The sequence below is a fragment of the Ceratosolen solmsi genome, unplaced genomic scaffold, assembly GCF_000503995.2.
Source record: "Ceratosolen solmsi marchali unplaced genomic scaffold, CerSol_1.0 scaffold10, whole genome shotgun sequence".
In the NCBI taxonomy this organism is placed as follows: Eukaryota; Metazoa; Arthropoda; class Insecta; order Hymenoptera; family Agaonidae; genus Ceratosolen; species Ceratosolen solmsi.
The window spans coordinates 17423160-17442667 of NW_011948412.1; the positions used below are offsets into that span (position 1 = coordinate 17423160).

General features: G+C 28.3%; 1 protein-coding gene across 1 annotated transcript; it reads left to right on the plus strand.

Moving 5' to 3' along the window:
- Positions 1–8229: 8229 nt before the first annotated feature.
- Positions 8230–14138, plus strand: LOC105365496 (excitatory amino acid transporter 1; the record flags this gene model as incomplete). The annotated part of the gene is made up of 6 exons (XM_011503681.1): positions 8230–8641; positions 9949–10143; positions 10438–10621; positions 11106–11534; positions 12756–12890; positions 13349–14138. Coding segments are annotated over 6 exons (1527 nt in total), but the record flags the coding sequence as incomplete, so codon positions are not given.
- Between the last annotated feature and the right edge of the window lie 5370 nt (positions 14139–19508).

Genomic DNA, 19508 nt, shown 5'->3' on the forward strand with positions numbered 1-19508 from the left:
GTAAGAACACGATAAAGTTGAATTTTATGAATTATTCTCAACAAGCCTTGATTTACTTTTGTATGTGAACAATTTTAAAATAAACATTATCAATTGATTTACTATATTTATTATTTCATAAATCTGGCAATAAATAGAAAATTTAAAAATCATAGTATTCTAATATTGTTTATATATATAATAAAAAAGTAAAATTCGTTAAACAGATAGTAAAAGAAATTATAATTTAATGTTTAATCATTTTAAAGAAATAATGCTGAATTTGAACGACATACTATAGCATTTATATAATTATATATATAAATTATAATTATATATATATATATATATATATATATATATATATATATTACAGAAATTTATGTAAGTTGAAGCGTGAAATTCAAAAATATGAAAAATCATTGAAAATTAGAAATCATTTATTGAAAATTAATTCTTAAAAAATTAATTGTTAAAAAAGTGATAATTGACAATGAATTTAATATAATCGAAGATTTTTCCAATCATTATATTTACGATTAATGTATAACTGAATATATTGTATGGATAATGAACTGCTTTGACAAATACGCAAATAATAAAGTTCATTAATTACTGAAATGAGAAAAATGACAAATGAATATTTTGTCAATTTTTATATTAATGTTAGTAGTAAATAGTATCGTTATATTTTTCTTAATTCCAAATTAGTATAATGGATTTATCTCATTTTAATAAAGAAAGGAAAAAGAAGAAATCTCAAATTAAAATGTTTTACTTATATGCAAGTTAGATAATACGAGGATTATGAAAATAGAGATAAAAAAAATATCAGAATGAAAAATGAAAAATACCTTTCACTTTTTATTTATATATAAAGTTTTTATAAATTTTTACTCCATAATAATTTAAATAAAAAGCCATTTGTATTATAAAACATAAGCATAAATAGCTATTTTAGTTAAATATATGTTTTCTATTTAATTAAGATTGTCACAATACAAGAAGAAGTCTATAAGTTTATTAATCATGTATAGTTAACATTAATTTTACAGAAACCAGTACTCGATTGAAAATTTAGAAAAGAATAAACACACGCAGAAAACTGGATTTAAAATTATTTAAAATTTTTTAAAGGAAATTAATTAAAATCCTCCTTTATTTACACTTGATTTACATAAGCAAATAATGTTAGCTCGGCTTACTGTTCATCACGTGTAATTCTGGATTTTCTAATTAAATAATAATTCGATATTGCAAAAATAATAGTTAAAAGTAAGTGAAAATATTAGTAAACATGTATTTATTTGAAAATAAAACAATTTATACATTTTTAAAATCAAATATTTTAGTCGAATACTATCTAATGAAAATTAAATAAAAATTACGCGTTGTTCTTTTATAGAGAAATACCTATTTTCCAGCCAAATGAAATTAATAAATTAAAAACAATGTATACCACAATTTAAAAAAAAATACCAATTTGAAAATGTGTAAAATAGACATATTTTTCATAAATGGGATAAAAACGTGAAAATTATGATCTAGTCAATGAAGAGTATCATATCATTTCCCGTTATCGATGTATTTTTTAGGTAATAGTATTGAACTGTACAGCCATTTCACTAATTCAAAGTTTAAAAATTCGTAAGTTCCTAGTTATACTTATATCACGATGACAATTTTTCGATTAATGTGTGTGTTAAATATATTTCTAAGTAATTTAATTGTTTACCTAAAGCAATGTACCTGTCTTTGCTAACAAAATTCTCATATATTATACTTAGATTAAATAATTATTTTTTTTTTAGAATTTTAATCGATATAAATATTATTAAAAAATTAGTTTAAATGAAACGTATAATAATACCTATAAGATATTAAATTTTATTTAAATTTAAGGAGTAGATATATTACATTGTTTTGTAATGATAAACTATGATGTATAATTAGGAAATATGTATTTCATCTAATTAAAAACGAAACTTTTAAAGTAGGAAAAATTTTATAAAAAAAATGCATTTACCTTCAACTATTAAAGAAAAATAAAGCACGCATAAAACAATTTTCACTTTAATTGCATTCACTTTAATTATATATGCTTAAAATTCTTTGCTTTTATAAAATAAGCGTATTAAATAATAATAATAATAATAATAATAATATTATTATTATTATTCAACGAAAGATTGTTAAGAAATTAAATCTGTTTTCTTAAATTTAAGGTTATTTCATATATCGATAAATATTAATTTCACATTAAATTTAATATAACTTAAGATTCTTTTTTAAATAATTCAAAATAAATAATTTGTTATTTATCGCTTTTCTTATGTATAAAATTAATTGTTTTAATAAATAAAATCTAATAAAAGGAGTTCTAAAATCTTTTGTCATTTGTAAAAGATCCATCCAGTTATAATGTTTTAATTATTTTATTCTACATATATTAATAGATTATTTATATTAATTTAACGTTAATGAATACTTTGAATTATTTCTACCACTACATATTTGTCAAAATTTTTTATTAATTTTACCGGACCCGTTGTTACAACTATTTTATATAAATCAAACGATTTTATTTACAATACCAACAAAATACAAGAAAAATTGTTTGGATTGTTCAAATGCTTTAAAACATGTATTAATTCAAAACATGTACAAATCATGTATTGATTTGTACAAATGAAATGAGATTTGTTCATGCTTTTATAAGTCTTTTTTTTTATATTAATATTTAAAAAACTGCAAACATCGTATTTTCAACGTTATTCGATTTTTTTAATTTCATAAAATGTATTTGATTTTAAATATAAACTTGCAATACTTTGTTTAAATTGTTTCATTGACAATTATTACATTAAATTGAATTAAATTTATATGAAAGTTGTTAATAGTTGCCATTTTTCTTTTCTTTAAAAAAATTATGTATTTTGAAAATTATTTTTTAATGTATAAAGTGTAAATGAATATAGAAAAAGAAATTAAAGCTTTAGTTACTATTCAAATAATTTGGGACAGCTTTTTTTGAATGGCGGAATTTAATATTTGGAATTTTATAAAGAACTGTAGCCCAAATAAAATGAATAGATCTTTATTTCTATGAAATTTTTGTTTGTTGATTTCACGAAACTTTTTAGAAATTTTAAGTACTTTTTAGTAAAATTTAAAATTACGTCGATATTGAAAGCTATAAAATTATATATTTCTAAGTATTCGCGAATTTATCGACTTAGATTCCTCATGGACTTAATAAGTATTAAAGTACCCAAAAGCTGGTTATATTCAATTTATTTTCTAGAATAATGCGAATGATAAAAATTCTATAAGTATTTTTTAGAACCGAGAAACTCACTTGTTTCGTAAGAGCTTGAGAAAATCATATATAGGCGGTTCGATCCATTTTTCTGTTTAACACGTCGATATCCCTTTCTATTTTCTCGACAAATCCGCTTAAACAGAATGAAATTAAACCCTTTTATCCACAGATCCCCCTCTCTTTGAAGTCGCCATTTTGGGTAAGCGGAAGTCGCTTTCTTCGTGCGTTCCGACTCATTTTCCATCCACTCAATGGTCCATTCACGTAGCCACACAGGCGTATGCGCTGCGATGTCGCAAAGAATCGAAAAATAAATACAGCACCGCTAGCGCTTGCACTGCATATTTAGGCCATCTCTCCCTTTCTTTCGACACCACATGTTAGCTGCATTGTAGAGTAATTCATCCGATATGCGCATATGCACGATTATATGCAGTGCAGTCGCGCTTACTTAGAGACTCGCCAAAGTATGGGTGCTGGTCCGGGAGCGTGGGGATGGGGAATGGAGAGGTGAAAATCGTTGCCGCGACTACATCGCCATAAGCGAGATGAAACTCAGGAAGTAATCATGGAGACAATATGGAATTTGTGGTTGAAATTCCAGTCGACATTGCGGTACGGCATCTGTATTAGTATGTCTTAGGATTTGCGTATTAGTACATTTTACATGGTGAATCGCTGCATAATCTGGAATAGCGTAATTCATCTATTATCTATCTCTAATAAAATCACCATAATTTATTTATTTAACAATATAGAATAATTATATAACATGGTAATTCATTTTAGTATTATACAAATGCGAATAATTTTAAATAGCCTATGTAGTAGCTATTGATTTTATTTTTGCATTTACGCATTTACGCACTCTTATTTACGATAACCTTAATTTTTCATTTTAAACTAATTTTGTTTATCGTATCGGATTAGACTTTCAAAAATATCAAGTTTCATTATCAACGAATTTGCAAATACATCTTTTGGAATTACAATTAATGTAATGCGACTTAAGAAATAATAACGTGGAGATATTATCAAATGCTAAACTATAATATACTGGACTTTAAGATATTATATTTTAAACTCAAGTATTGAAGTATCAGTTTCTTGGAAAGATCATTTACAATACACAAGTACTCTCCAGTACTAGATTTACCAGTATTCGTAGCCGCATTAACTTTATATTGTTGTGTAAAGATAAAATCTACATGGTAATGAAATCAAGATATCACATATTTGGATTAATCTTAATAATGAAAAGATCGATCGCGGCCTTACCGTGGCCTTTGGAAAATCCGCAGAGACGCGTCGCTGGAAAGATTAAATTACACTGTATTCAAGGTCGAACGAACCCCAGCGCCACGTGTCATATTACAGCAATTCAGACGCAAACGAAACTTGCCTAATATCGATACACTTAACGCATAAAACAATGCATACAGCCCTCAACAGTTCTTACTTTAAGCTTTTTTTTTTATATTGTCTCTAATATTGAAAATATTTACGCTTGAATGTTGAAAAATTTAAAAACAACAGTAGTTCAGCCGTAGTCAATAAAGACCGAATAATACGGGAAATTTTATTTTATTTTTTTTATTTTTTTTTTTTATTAAATTTGTGTAAATTGTATAAAAAAATCATATAAATATACGTGAACGATATTATAATTTGAGTATAAAATAGTTTGAGAATTTCATGAAAATGAAAAACCTTACAAGACAACTCGCATTTCGATATATTTGAAATAAGAAAAACTATCGACTAATACAAGAAAAACATTTATATATATATTTTTATGAAATATTCGATATCCAATACACGTAAATAACTCAAAGTAAAATATTACATTCTCCGAGCATTTTTCATTGAAAGTTGATATTTATATTATTGATGTATAATTTTTACAGACTGTATTTAATAATAACTTTTATTAATGGGACTTTAATATCGAAATAACATTAATAATAATATAAGCTATAATAGAAAAAATTGCAGATACTACAAAAATTGATATTATCAAAAATCATAGTAAATTTTAAATTATGAAATATGAATTATTTTTTGGAATTAGAATATTTTTGTCCAATTGTAGTTAAGGTTCATTTTTTCTAGGTAGTTTGCAAATAATAAATAAAAAATAATGAAAAAGTGATTAAAAATTTAATTACATGCATTTTAATTACAATTTTTTAATAATATATAATATTTCATTCAATCTATAACAAATAGCTGATGAATCTTATTAAATTTGAAAATTAGACTTTAATTGTATTAATTTTATACTGGATTTTAAAGAATTTGTTGGCATACATAAGCAGATTATTTTTAAAATAAGAAGTATTATTTATAGAGATGTAAATCTCGTTAATAAAATAATCTTATTAAGTTCACAATAAATAAATGTTTAAGGATTTATGGATATAATTGAAATTATCATAAATATAATATATTAATAATAAATTTTTTTAAATTAATAGAAATTTTAATTTTTTTGTATTCCAAGATATTTTATATATTTATAATAAAAAATAAAATGTCTTGAATAAATATAAAAATATAGTATCTTGATCGCAAATAAATGAATGAACAATAATATATTCTTTTCCTTATCAATAGAATATTACGAATAAATTAAAACACTATTGTTAACTTTAACTAGAGTATAATAAAAAATTAATTTAATATTCAAGATCTATCATTCGTTTTTATCATTATCGTCGTTACGATAATCATTAATGATTATCTATATATTTTTATTTGATAACTCTTCTTGATAGAATATTATTCTCATACAGCATTAATAATACCTATATAAACGTTAAAATTAATAAAATTTTAACTAATAACATAATCTATTATTATATCTATACATTATCATATATATTAACAAGTCATATATATAAAAAAAATTATTATTTTGAATTATTATTTTTTCCTTATTAGTTAAAAGATATTTCAATCAATACTTGGGATATAACATATTATTACTTTGTGTTGAATTTTTATTCACTGTATTGTACTATGTTGAGATATAAGTGCAAAGTTATGAAGTACATACTAACAAAATATTGCCTACCCCTATAGTTTATTTTATTATGCAAGAATACTACTTTTTCATTTAGTTAAAATTTCCATATACAATATAAACCTTCTGTTTATAAATTTAACGAAGGAATATTATTTTAAGATCATTACTGTTGGCACTCTGTAAAATATCTATAATTATATTTTAGTTAATAATGCATTTATAATCCCTTAAATATAATCGTCATTACATTCGAAGATGAAATTTAATTTTCCTAAGATACATACATTATTATCTATTTAAATAAATTTAAATATATACATGAATAATAGTGTAGTAAATATCTTTGTAAATATCTTATTCTGAATAATATTTCGACTAAAATATAAATATTTTTTATTATCTTAATCAAGAACTAAATTAAAATTGAAGTCTACTACAATTACTTTTTTAATCAGTTTAGCTCAATTAATATGAACGCATACAAAATATAATTGTTTGCATTATTCATAATATTACATTTTATAAAGTAAACAAGTATTATATTAAAAACATATTGTGTTAAAAATAGTTTAAAATATTAAGGAAATTTTATCAGTTCGAATTGTAATTAGCTAAATAATAGACACGACTGAATGTTTTCTTTGGCATACAAAATAAATTCACTTTCATTAATCGGAAATTTCACTCGTGATATTTAAAATAAATATAAATCCTTCCTCCTACCTCTCTGGTATGAAAAAAAAACTGGCCTTTCGTGTATAGATAATAGTAGTCTGTACGGAGACCTGAAATCCGTGTTTCAGGCATATGTAAGCGTCTTTGCAAAAAATGCGCGCAACGTTAATGTTTAATAATTCATTGCATCGCAAAAATTAAGAGCTGCTGCTTTTGAATGTAAGCGAAAGGACGAGTAATTCGATGGCAGATAGTGTAACTTCATGAACCTGATATGTGCAGCCAATGCCATTCATAATACATTATAAATGTCAGCCAGCGTCGTTAGGATTGCATTGCGGGTGCGGTAGTTCGGAGCCTGATACAGCTCCAGGACTTTGTGCGCTGGCAGAGTCGCCACAGCCGGCTGAAACTATTATGGATACCTATTGCGAGTTATTTTTTATTATTTATCGATATTTAGTTAGGTTTATTATAAATTGATTCCATATTGTATTTGGCTCCAAGCGATTGTAGAGCAACTTCGTTCAACTACGATATATGAGAGAGACTTTGCTCTCCTCTTTAAGAAACTCAGATTGAAAATTAGAGAATAAGATCATAGATATTAGATTATAAGATCTAAATATAAATGATTTAATATAAAAGTATTAAGATAAATGTCACTGTGCCTTTTCTATTGTCAATTTATGTCGATGGAATCATGACTTTTTTTAAAAAAAATACAATCATTAATATGTATTTCATATTTATCATTTGCTTAAAATTTAAATTAAAGTAATAAAAAAATTGTATAAACAATGAAAGAAAAAAAAAGAAAAAAATATGATGGAAAATAATCATTACTTAGTGTGTAAGATCTTTCTTAGACAAATATAGTTTACATCAATTATAATCAAATTATATAAGTTACAGTGCTTTGTTCATTCGCTTTTTAACATATTATTCTCAAAAGGAAACCACATAATTATCTTGGCATTTGGTTTGCTCGATTTATTTATTAATCATACCTCAAACTAGAATAAAAAAATACTTCATTCAAGTAGTCTAATAATGTCAAAATGTTTTATCTTTTTGTTGTAATAGAGATTGAATTCTTAATAATAGTCCTTTATTATCCCATAACGTGATATTATTAATGATCTCTCTCGGTAATTATTCTGTATTATTGACTGTAGGATGGTCCCTTTAATTAGAATAATAAAGACGCAACAACGACTAAACTCTCGACATTATTAGGTCGCCACTGTCCGGCGTGGATGGGGAAACGAAGGTGGAGCGCACATCGTACTACCCCCAGGAGCCGGAGCGCCTGGACAGCACGACCCTCGGAAAGATCATGGTATTCTTAAGACACAACGCTCTCACGATGATGACCGTATCTGGCGTGATCTTCGGCATCGTCCTCGGGCTTATCCTGAAGAGCTCGCGCAACGGCGGCTGGACCGAGCGCGAAATCATGTACATCAATTACATCGGCGAGCTCTTCCTCAGGATGCTCAAGAGCCTTATACTGCCACTTATAATGGCCAGTCTCATCTCAGCAATTGGATCCCTCGACTTTTCTCTGAGCAAAAAGATCGGCAGCAGATCCGTTATTTATTATATGCTCACTACCATCAGTGCCGTTATTCTGGGTATGCAATGCAATTAATTCACCAACGACTATGCAATATAACACTCATCTTGTGAATCGTGTGTATCGAGTAATTTTTATTGGGCTTTTCGAGTGTCCTGTAACAGTACGTTGGACGATGCACTAATTTTGCACATTCACTATTCATTAAAATTTCAAGACTCTTTTATACTGTTCGCATGTATGATATGTCGTGCAACTGTAATCGATGTCTTAAAAGTCCATGTACAAGTATCATAATAATTGTACTTTATACTTATTATATTATAACTATTATTATATAAGATATATTTATTAAATTATTTCAATTTATTCGTGAGATTTATTGAACCGCGAGAATTTACACGTCGTTCAGCTAGAAGAAAAAAATGTAGTGTAGGAATCTCTAGTAAATGTTGAAACATGTAATAGCTATATTAAAGTTTGGAAATCCTATTTAATTCAAAAGTACATATGCATAGAATGGAATTGAAAGGCACTAATCAATCCATTCGGGATATTTAACTTTTGGTGATGTTTTAGTTGATGAAATTCAGAGTACTTTGAGTCTTGTCGTTTTAATGCTTGCTTATCAAGTTTTCTTGAGTAGCAAAGCTGCCAATTCATATTTATTATCGTCAGAACGCGTTCGGTCTTATTCCAAGTTTCCAAGTATTATTCTCAAAATTCACTGTTTCGTTCGTACGAGGGACCTATTACTTCAAGTAATTTTAAAATCATACATTTGATATTTAATCATTAAATTTTCTAATCAAAGTTATTCCGCATTACCTTATTACTTTTAAATAAAATAAGAAGCAGCGTCAATGAGTGATTTTCTTTATTTTTTTTTCTTCTTCTTTTTTAAGCAATGAGCTCGCGCCAATGTATTTGCAAACAAATATAAGTTTAATTTGATAATTTGTAGCAATATAGAAATTATGCAATTTTCAATGTCGGTTGTAATTCTAAACGATTATTCCATTTGTATTATCAAAATTTCTATGTTTTATTTATTTATTTTTTTTATTGCCTCTCTTTTTTTCTAGACACAAAATCAATGGTATTGAATTATATTGTTAACCATAAATATATTGATAACTGTTTAAGAATTCCGTGGCTTTAGATCTTAAAATTAGCTGCAGCCGCATAAGATATAAATGCATATAGTAAAGTATCATCGTCATTTGCTTATAAATTGTTTGAGACTAAAACTATTCGAATGAGCATTATCACAGTATATCATAATATAACCGTATCCATAAGTAATTGATACGTCAATAAAGTTTAATAGCGGTTAATTTCTTCATTCGTTCATTTTAAAACTAGGAATAATCTTGGTGGTGTCAATTCAACCGGGCACAAAGCAGAATCGCGAGCAAACAAACGATCGAGCACCACGAAACGTCACCACTGTTGACACTCTTATGGACTTGATAAGGAACATGTTTCCACCGAACCTTGTTGAAGCTTGTATCGCTCAGCATCAGACAAAGATCGAAATGGGAATCAATAGCACTTTCGGTAAGTTTAGTCCGCTCTGTACTGCTTTTTTAGGACGATCTTGTTGCAGCGCAGTTAAAGTTTTTATAAAAAGGAATCATCACTCCGTACATATATGCATATATATATATATATATATATATATATATTCTTCCTTTATTCCATTTGATTTACAGAACATTATTTTGAATTTTTGGAAAATTAACCAATACGTTCGTCTGTTATTGCAGAGTAAAATTCGTTTGCGCGCTCATTGAATAATTATACTCATTGAAGAAAAATCATTGAAATATTATTTATATCCTTAAAATGTAGGTGACAAATATACGTGGAAAATTATCCCTTCAACCGAGTCTGGAACTAATATTCTTGGCCTCGTTGTATTTTCCACTATACTGGGAATAGCTTTGGGAAAAATGGAGGACAGGGGAAAGCCTCTTCTCAATTTCTTTGAGACTCTATCTACTGCCATGATGATTATCACTAACTGGGTGGTTTGGTACGTATCGGTAAATCCAAAGTTTTTCTTTTCATAAAATAAAGTTTAAAAAGCTATTTTGTTGCTTTTTTCAACTAGGTAGCCAAATTATATAACACACTTTAGTAATATATAATTACATAAAGGTAGTCACTTCATTAATGTGACAGTTGTACGTTAATTAGTCAACATTATTCTCATGTTTTTTTTTATAATAATAATAATAATACCAATAATGATAGTACTAATAATACTAATAATAATAGATTGCGTGTCTTGCATATAATATATTGCCGTGCTAGTTTATAGTCGTTCATTATCTTGTAATTTCCATTATTATGTGACAAAAATCATTCCACCTAAAATCCATCCAGTGAAATAATTATAGGTTTATTCAAATAATTCCATTGAATCCATTACATCTCATTTCAAATGCATAAAAATAAATACATTATAAATCGACAGCTCGTCAACACAATCGCTAACCCAGTAAATTCACCCTTAGGCTGTCTCCGGTCGGCGTCCTGTTCCTCGTCGCCTCGAAGATCGTTGAGATGGAATCGCTGGGCGACGTAATTCAACAGTTGGGCATGTACTTCCTCACGGTAATCCTAGGTCTCTGCATCCACGGCTTTCTCGTGCTGCCCTTAATCTACTTCCTCTTCACTCGCAAGAATCCCTTCGTGTACGTGTCGAATATGGCTCAGGCGATGGCAACCGCGTTCGGCACGTCCTCGAGCTCGGCAACGCTACCCGTGGCGATCGCCTGTCTCGAGGAGCGCAATGGCATCGACCCAAGGGTCACGCGCTTCGTTATGCCCATCGGGGCAACGATCAACATGGACGGCACTGCACTGTATGAGGCCGTGGCCGCCATTTTCATCGCCCAGGTCCGCCATTATACGCTCAGCTTCGGGCAATTAGCTGCCATAAGGTATGATAATCCATTATCCATGAAATGCGTACGTTTACGATTGAGCGATGTTCGTTAAAATATTCATTACGATATCGCACAAGTCCCGCAATTTCTAATAATTGTATTCTAACAATCGTTTTATTTCTATTAAATATTAAAGCAACTATTGGCGTACATAATAATGATTCTCAAGAATTAATTGCGAGTAGTTAAACGATTCTTAAGAATTAAAGGTGCATATGGAAGGTATTGATTTTATTGCATGCATTTTATTTTGATCAATAATTTTACAAAGTGAATAGTTACTGGTATATTACCTAATTATAATATTAAAAAGATATGATATCTAAATAAGGAGTTTGGAGTAAATGCGTTACGGATAGGTTTTTATAAACTCTCCTTAAATTAGAGTTTGGGAGTACATGATATTTTAATTTTATGTAATATTTAACATTTTACGTAATATTATTATTAACCTGTCATTTTTAATCCTGAATGATCGATTTTTAATTGACTAATGCTATGTAAAAACAACCTTACAAAGAATTTAATCCAACATATTAAGGCATAGGGATAATGAAAGGTCACATTATTTATAATGCAAGTGCTGTTCGTCTCAATTAATAATTACACTATCTACAATAATATAATATTATATAATAATAATCGGATGAGATTGAGCAAAGATTTAAATGTGTTGTAAATGATAAATGTATAATTATCAATTTATATGATACAATATGGCAAAATTTTTTTAACAATTACCTCACAAACTGATAACAATAGGGCCTTTTGATACAATAAGGGGGGTATAATGAAATACGATTGGCCTTTACATTAAATAGTTATACATATATAATACACGAGTTAATTGAATGTTATTGTATCCCCTTGATTGCACCGAAAGACCTAATTACAACAACAACAACAACAAAATACTACTCAAAGCAACATGTAAACAGATGCGCGCGCGACTTGAAATGCTACGTCAACTTTTATCCATATAATATTATTGTAATAGTTTTACCGACTTAATCGCCACATTATAAGTCAGAAGTTAACGTTTGCGAATTATAAGTAATCTTTCGTTTTTTTTAACATAACAAAACAATACAATACAAAAAAAAAACAGAACAAAAAGAACAAAGAACAAAAATTAATAAATAAAAGATAAAAGAGCACGCAACGATTATTAAAAATAGTCTAATTGAAATCATGGTGGACTGAAATGTTTTACAGCATCACGGCAACGGCTGCCAGCATCGGAGCAGCTGGAATTCCTCAAGCAGGTTTAGTTACAATGGTCATGGTACTGGATACCGTGGGCCTTCCATCTGGCGATATTTCTTTAATCCTTGCTATCGATTGGCTTTTGTAAGTGTGCATCTATAAAATTTACGCTGTTAACTTTATTTACCTTAAGCAATATGTGTAATTGTCTAATATTTATAATTATCTTTAAATATCGATTATGGATAATTTTCGACCTTTTTATAATCACTTTAAAGACCAAATTGAATTCTAATTGAATTTTCAATCTATCACTTCTATTTTTTTGTAATATTTCACTAGCCAAGGGATTTGGATCGTAAGTACACGTCATTGTAAGCAAATGCATCTATCGGTAATGGCGCGTCTACGTATATTTATTGCTTTAAGCGTCGACTTATTATTAGAGTAAAATTTTGCCGATTATTGTCGTATCAGTGACGTTTCTAAAAGTTGTAAGAGAAACGATTCAAACCGAACGGTTGAACACAGAAGGACGCGGATCCTTCTCGCGAAGCACTCGAATCTCCGACAGTTAATAATCACTATGAAACGTTTTGCAGGGACCGCTGCAGGACGACCGTGAATGTGGTGGGCGACTCGCTGGGCGCGGGTATCGTTAATCATCTGAGCAGGAACGAACTGGCGGCCCTGCCACACCACACTAGCCAGAGCCAAAACGGTGCTGGAGGCGGTGGGGCCGGCGCCGGGGACAACCATACATCGTCCATTTGAGATGACGTGCCCACGAAGCTGTAAGAAATTTGCGAGTCCACGGCACCGCAGCGGCTGAAATCTCGTCCTGGAGGTTGCGCCTTGTGCAGGGAACACAACGCTGCGACGAGCTTTTACTTAGCGATAAAGGAATTGCGAGCGACCTATATAGCATGGTTATGTTGCAGGATGCGCGGGACGGGCGTCCTTTAATTTACTTTTCCTCTTCCTTTTTGGTCTTTCTTCTTTTTGCAGTAGACGAGACACACGCTCGGGACACTGTAGCGAGAAATCACGCGCTTTCCACTCTACTCTATTGTGAACTTTGAAAAATGTTTATCCGTAGATGTACGAACCCTATGAAGCTTTTTACGTTATTTATGTTGCCAAGAGGTCCTTACCTCGGAATGCCTAATACGGCTGGACCGAGTGTATTGCAAATACGCTTGCAGATAGTTGCTTGTTTAATCCAGCAGCACATATATCGTGAATTGAGATTTGTAGACGGATAACAGTGTAGAAATATACAGGTCGAATAATTATGTTATACAATGTTCTAGTCGGACAAACGATGCCTAATGTAAAACATAGTTATTAATTTATTATGTTAAATTTGTATGTATATTATTATCTTATTATCGGCCGTAATTTAATGAGTGTGAGAGGAGATAATTATTTTTTCACTCGTATGTCAAGGAATTTTTAATATTTGTCTTAATATTTGATGAAGGTTAAAGTCATACTTTTGTTCGTTTATCTAACAATAACAAAATTAGCAATTAACATTGCAAGGTAAATTTTTGTTTGTGACAATTAGTTGATATGCAGGCATAGGTTTGTTTCATATTTCAATAATTTAATGTTTAAATAATTGAATAAGATTATTCGATTCAAGGAAAGCTTCTTTGCTAAGTAATATACGTACGTGTAACAATAAAGTATTAGAAAATTGTGAAAAGTGAAAATCTTCTTTTCAACTCTCATTGGTTGTGAATGCTTTGATTTACAACTTTATTGTATTTTCAAATATTATGAGAAGAAAGTGACAAAGAATCCATATTTTCCTTTTAATCAAATAATAATTCGAGTATCGTACTAATGCACCGCCTAAGTGTTCTAGGCTATATATTATTGATTATATATTTTCCATTATATAATATATTTATAAATATACTTATAAAATAATTATAATTTATAATATAATATAATTTATAATAAAATTATAAAATACTTATAAAGTATATTTTATTTATTAGTGCTAATTGCGTACAAGTTTATGAAACACAAAGTAAAAAGCAAATAATATATAGATTAGTTGCGGAGAAGAGTAAGAAAATTATGCCAGTTCACTGTTAATATTGATTACAGACGAGCGAACGTTACATGTACACACACGCGCGCACCCGTGTTACATGTACTACACTACCTATGTAATACGTGCGATACGCAGCCTGTTAGCATATATATATATATATATATATATATATGTGTGTGTGTGTGCGTGTGCGTGTGCGTGCGCGCGCGCGCGCGTGTGTGTGTGTATGCATACATGCATACGCATGCAGATATATATTAGTAAATTATACAGGTGATTTATTATGCTACTAAATATTTACTCGTTATTTATAGTTTGTGTAATAATTGTGAAACTTAATCGGTGTAGATGATCGCATTTTTGTATAATTATTTTATAGCATTAGAGGAAAGAGATCGCGATCACCAACAATTAAGCAGAAAAATATGTATATTAACGCATGAAATATTCTAAGAAAAATATATAATGTAGGATGCTCTGAATGGAATCGCTAGACGCTTCCAAATTTTCTTTTATATACCATAGATCGATATTTTGTAAGATCGAAAAGCTTCGTATTACTTTGGTGTCTTGACGCTATTCAAATGTAATAATCTCGAAATATTTACGTATAACACAATTTTAACCATAGCGAAAATGTTACCAAGTTGTACTGTTAGACTACTTATTTCCAAATAATTATAAAGTTTATGATAATGCTGGATCATTCGTAAAACATTATGATTTACCTGGTGTAGAAAAAATTATTAGAATGAAATGTAGAAAATATGAGAGCCTATAAAAAGGTATTATACTAAGTTGCCGTTCCCGGTTTCTGAAACCTATTTTTAAATATGTTAATTGTCGTGATACGGACAAAACGAATCTTATAAGAGTTAACAATTGTTAATCCACCAAATCAGTTAATTATTTCATTCATCGAGGGTGTGAAGCAATCGCAAATATGAACCAGTCATGAATTGAGCCAAAACGGACGAGATGCAAGAAGATTAGATAAAATCTTTTTAACTATACATACGACGCTTTATCGAGTATTTCAAACTAAAATATGTACAAAATTTCAACTACATTCTTTATGTAAACGGTCTTTTGAAACTTTGTGTTTACGTAATACAGCATTAGTGTCTATATAAATAAGATAACACTATGTAATATTAACTGTTGTATTTAAAAATGATATAGAATACATTTTTTATTGACAATCGAGTATTGGAAAATACACAAAACAATTTCAGTAATTTAATGAATACAGGCAGAGTAAGATATTTCGTTACACATCATATATAACTTCAGTCAATTTGAATTTTGACAATAGAAAGCTGAACTGAGCACAATCAAACTTGAAAGTATGAGCGAAGATTTTGTCGGATAACATGGTGTTAGTACAATGAAACAAAACAGTATCGGCGACGACGGCATAATTGATAAAATAAATAAATAAAAAATATATAAAAACACTGCGCGTGTAGATATATATTATGAAACAATTGATAGTAAATATATACATGTAACAATGGCATTTAAGCAGAAGAATTCCTATTTCGTAAAATATTCTTGTTGCCTATTTTATGCGTACGGATATATACTTCTTCTTTATTTTTTAATATGAAAAGAAAAATAAACTTTTTTTACCTCTACAGAGCCGTCGTGGAAATTTTTAATAGTGCTCTAGTTGTTCAGTGAAAAAAATTAATTAATTTTATTTCAAGTAATAATCTATAAAACTTCTTACATTTAAAAGTTATTTACTTGAGACAAACGTATTATTAAATATGACAATACATTAGATTGTGCTTCCTATACATTGTTGAGAATTATTGAAAGTAAAAGAATTGTACGCTTTTTATTATTTAATACTCGATTATCTATTCAATTTTACAATATACAGTAGACTATAGAAGTTCGTCTATATGAAATGAATAATTAAATATAAATGAGCATCAACTAAATTAGTGCCAAAATACACATTTTTTAATGATTTAATTTTAATTTAACATTAATTTTACTAAATTTTTTTTTGTTTTTATTTTTTAAATAGTTTATTTTTAGTTTTTAAAGTAGTAGAAGAAACCTATGCAGTTAGAGATTTATGAAAAGTAAGAAGTGCTTCTCATTCATATCCATTTTTTCCAAAGTTTATCGTGTAAAAGTTTTTTTTACTTCATAATTGAAAAAGATAAAGTAAAGCTATGCTTAGCTTTTGTTTAACATTATCGCGAGAGGAAAGTAACGATAAAAATTTAATTCACATTGAATCCAATCTAATGATAATACTTAGGCAATTTAGTTGTTAGTTATCCATTGACAAGATACATTAATATAAGTATAACAAAATTTGCGAATGTTATTACGGTAATTACGTTATTCCAGAAGGATTCTTATCAAGCAAATTAGTTTAACAAAATAATATTATACGATAATTTTGAATCACAACAATTTTATAAAATATGGATCAGACAGTAATAAATAAATTTAAATATTTATTTATATTGATAATAAATCTTAATACTAGGAATAAATAAATAAATATATGTATATATATATATATATTTATTTATTTATTTATTTATTTATTTATTTATTAATTTAAATTATCAAATTTTCATATCGGGAAATATTATTGTAAATTTGTTATAGAAACTAGTGTATGCTAATTATTTCAAATTTGACAAATAATTTTATTAAATTTTGATCATTATAAAATATATTTATGTGTGGTTTTACAAAATTATAATAAAAACAATTTTTAATCAAAATTTACAAACGCAAAATTAAAAAAAGAAATGTTAAAAAGCTTAGATGAAAATAAAAGATAATGTTGAACAAAACTCGACATCTGTGATTATAAAATATACATATAGTTGTCGACTTAAAGTAAAATTACTATTTAATTGACTTTCACTATACTCCTGGAGTAAATTTCTTTTTCTTGTACATTATCCGTAAAGTGTATTTAACGACAATGAAAAATTAAGAATCATTATATCTGGAAAATATACGTAAAATTGTGCCGTTGTTTACGACGAAAATTCTGTATATGGCATAGATTATAATTTAATGCTTAAACTTGACTTATTCGAATTTCATTTTGATCAAATGAAATAATCTAAATTCGAATATTATAATAAATTTAGGTGTTGATGTTAAAGTAATAGTAATAATAATATATCATAGATAATTATAAGATTTTAGACATTCGAGTGTGTAAAGTTCAACTGAATGAACAAACTCAAGACAATACTAGATAATCACAAGAAAACTGCGATCTTAAAATGAAAGTATAAAACCGATAGTATACGCCGTCGAAACAATAATGTATTTCTATAAACAATTTTAAAATCTGCTGCGATGAATTTTCAGCAACATAGCGCTTGTTCGATTTAAATCCTGGAATATTTGATCAGAACGAAATATTGACGCGATAAAGAAAAAACAAAAAAAAAAAATTAATAATAATACAAAATCGCTGTAGAAGTGAAAAGGTTCGTTCGAATCTTTTCTTTTGCATTTTTTAACGTCCTACGTTTTACAGACAATAAACGATGAAGTAATCAAAGTACAAAGATTTTGCTTTATCAGCTTTAGCGGATGCAGAGACTGTTCAACAAATAAGTGCAAATTGGGAAATTCATTCGATTTCTCGTTGACTTATTTAAAGAACAGAGTAGAAAAGCAATATGTTCAAATCTCGGCATATCATTCATAACATACGGAAGAAACTTAAAAGAAAGTATACAGTTTCATTAAGAGTTAGAAACTCGTATTTTTTTGAAATACCGAATTTATTTAGAATTACGAAACCTCGACCAAAAGAACATATGATATAAATTATATTTCGAATCCCTTTATTAAATATACACTAAAGCATTCAAATTAAATAGCTTGAGGAAATATTAAAAATAAATAGCAGAAAAATAATAATAAAGTTGTAGTTTTTTAAGGAAAGTTTTGTTAACATTGTATAAAAATACTTTTGAATTATAATTTTATAAAGTAATTTTTGCCCAAAATTATGTACGTTTATCAACTGATTGAACTTGACGATACAAAAAATATGTATAGAAATATTGTAGATTAAATATGCGAAGATAATGAAGTAAATCAACTTGTTCAAGCATAATAATTGTATAACGTCTATGAATTAAATTTAATGTATGTATGTATGTATTTGCTATCGTTGTAATTTGCCAAAAATAAAGATCTTGTTTAAACAAACTCATATTAAACTATTTAAATTTTACGCTTTAATTGTACAATTTTATATTTCATATGCATCTGATATTTGATTGTGGGATTTGATTGTCGGGATTGAAGTAATTTCCAAGACCGTTGACTGTCGGCATCGCCAGTCTCTCTACCTCTCAAGTTTCTGGAAACACTCGGGACGACAATGTTCTTGTACATGTTATGTTTTGTTTTCAATTGCCCGACAATGTTTATATGGTCTTCGAGCAGTAACGTCGATTGGAAATCTCCAATTTTCATAAGCCTTGTTTTTTCTTAAAATTCTCGAAACTTTTAGAGTTTTCTTTCTGTGCCTCATGTAAGATTCCAGTGCAGCAACAACGATCCTTTCTTGCCAGATAAGTAAGTTGCCGCGTGGATATATAAGGCAACTACGCAGCGAGCCTCGCTCTCTTGCAGTGAACTGATGTAGCAGTGAACCCTCTAAGTGAAGAAGCCATGGCACGGAT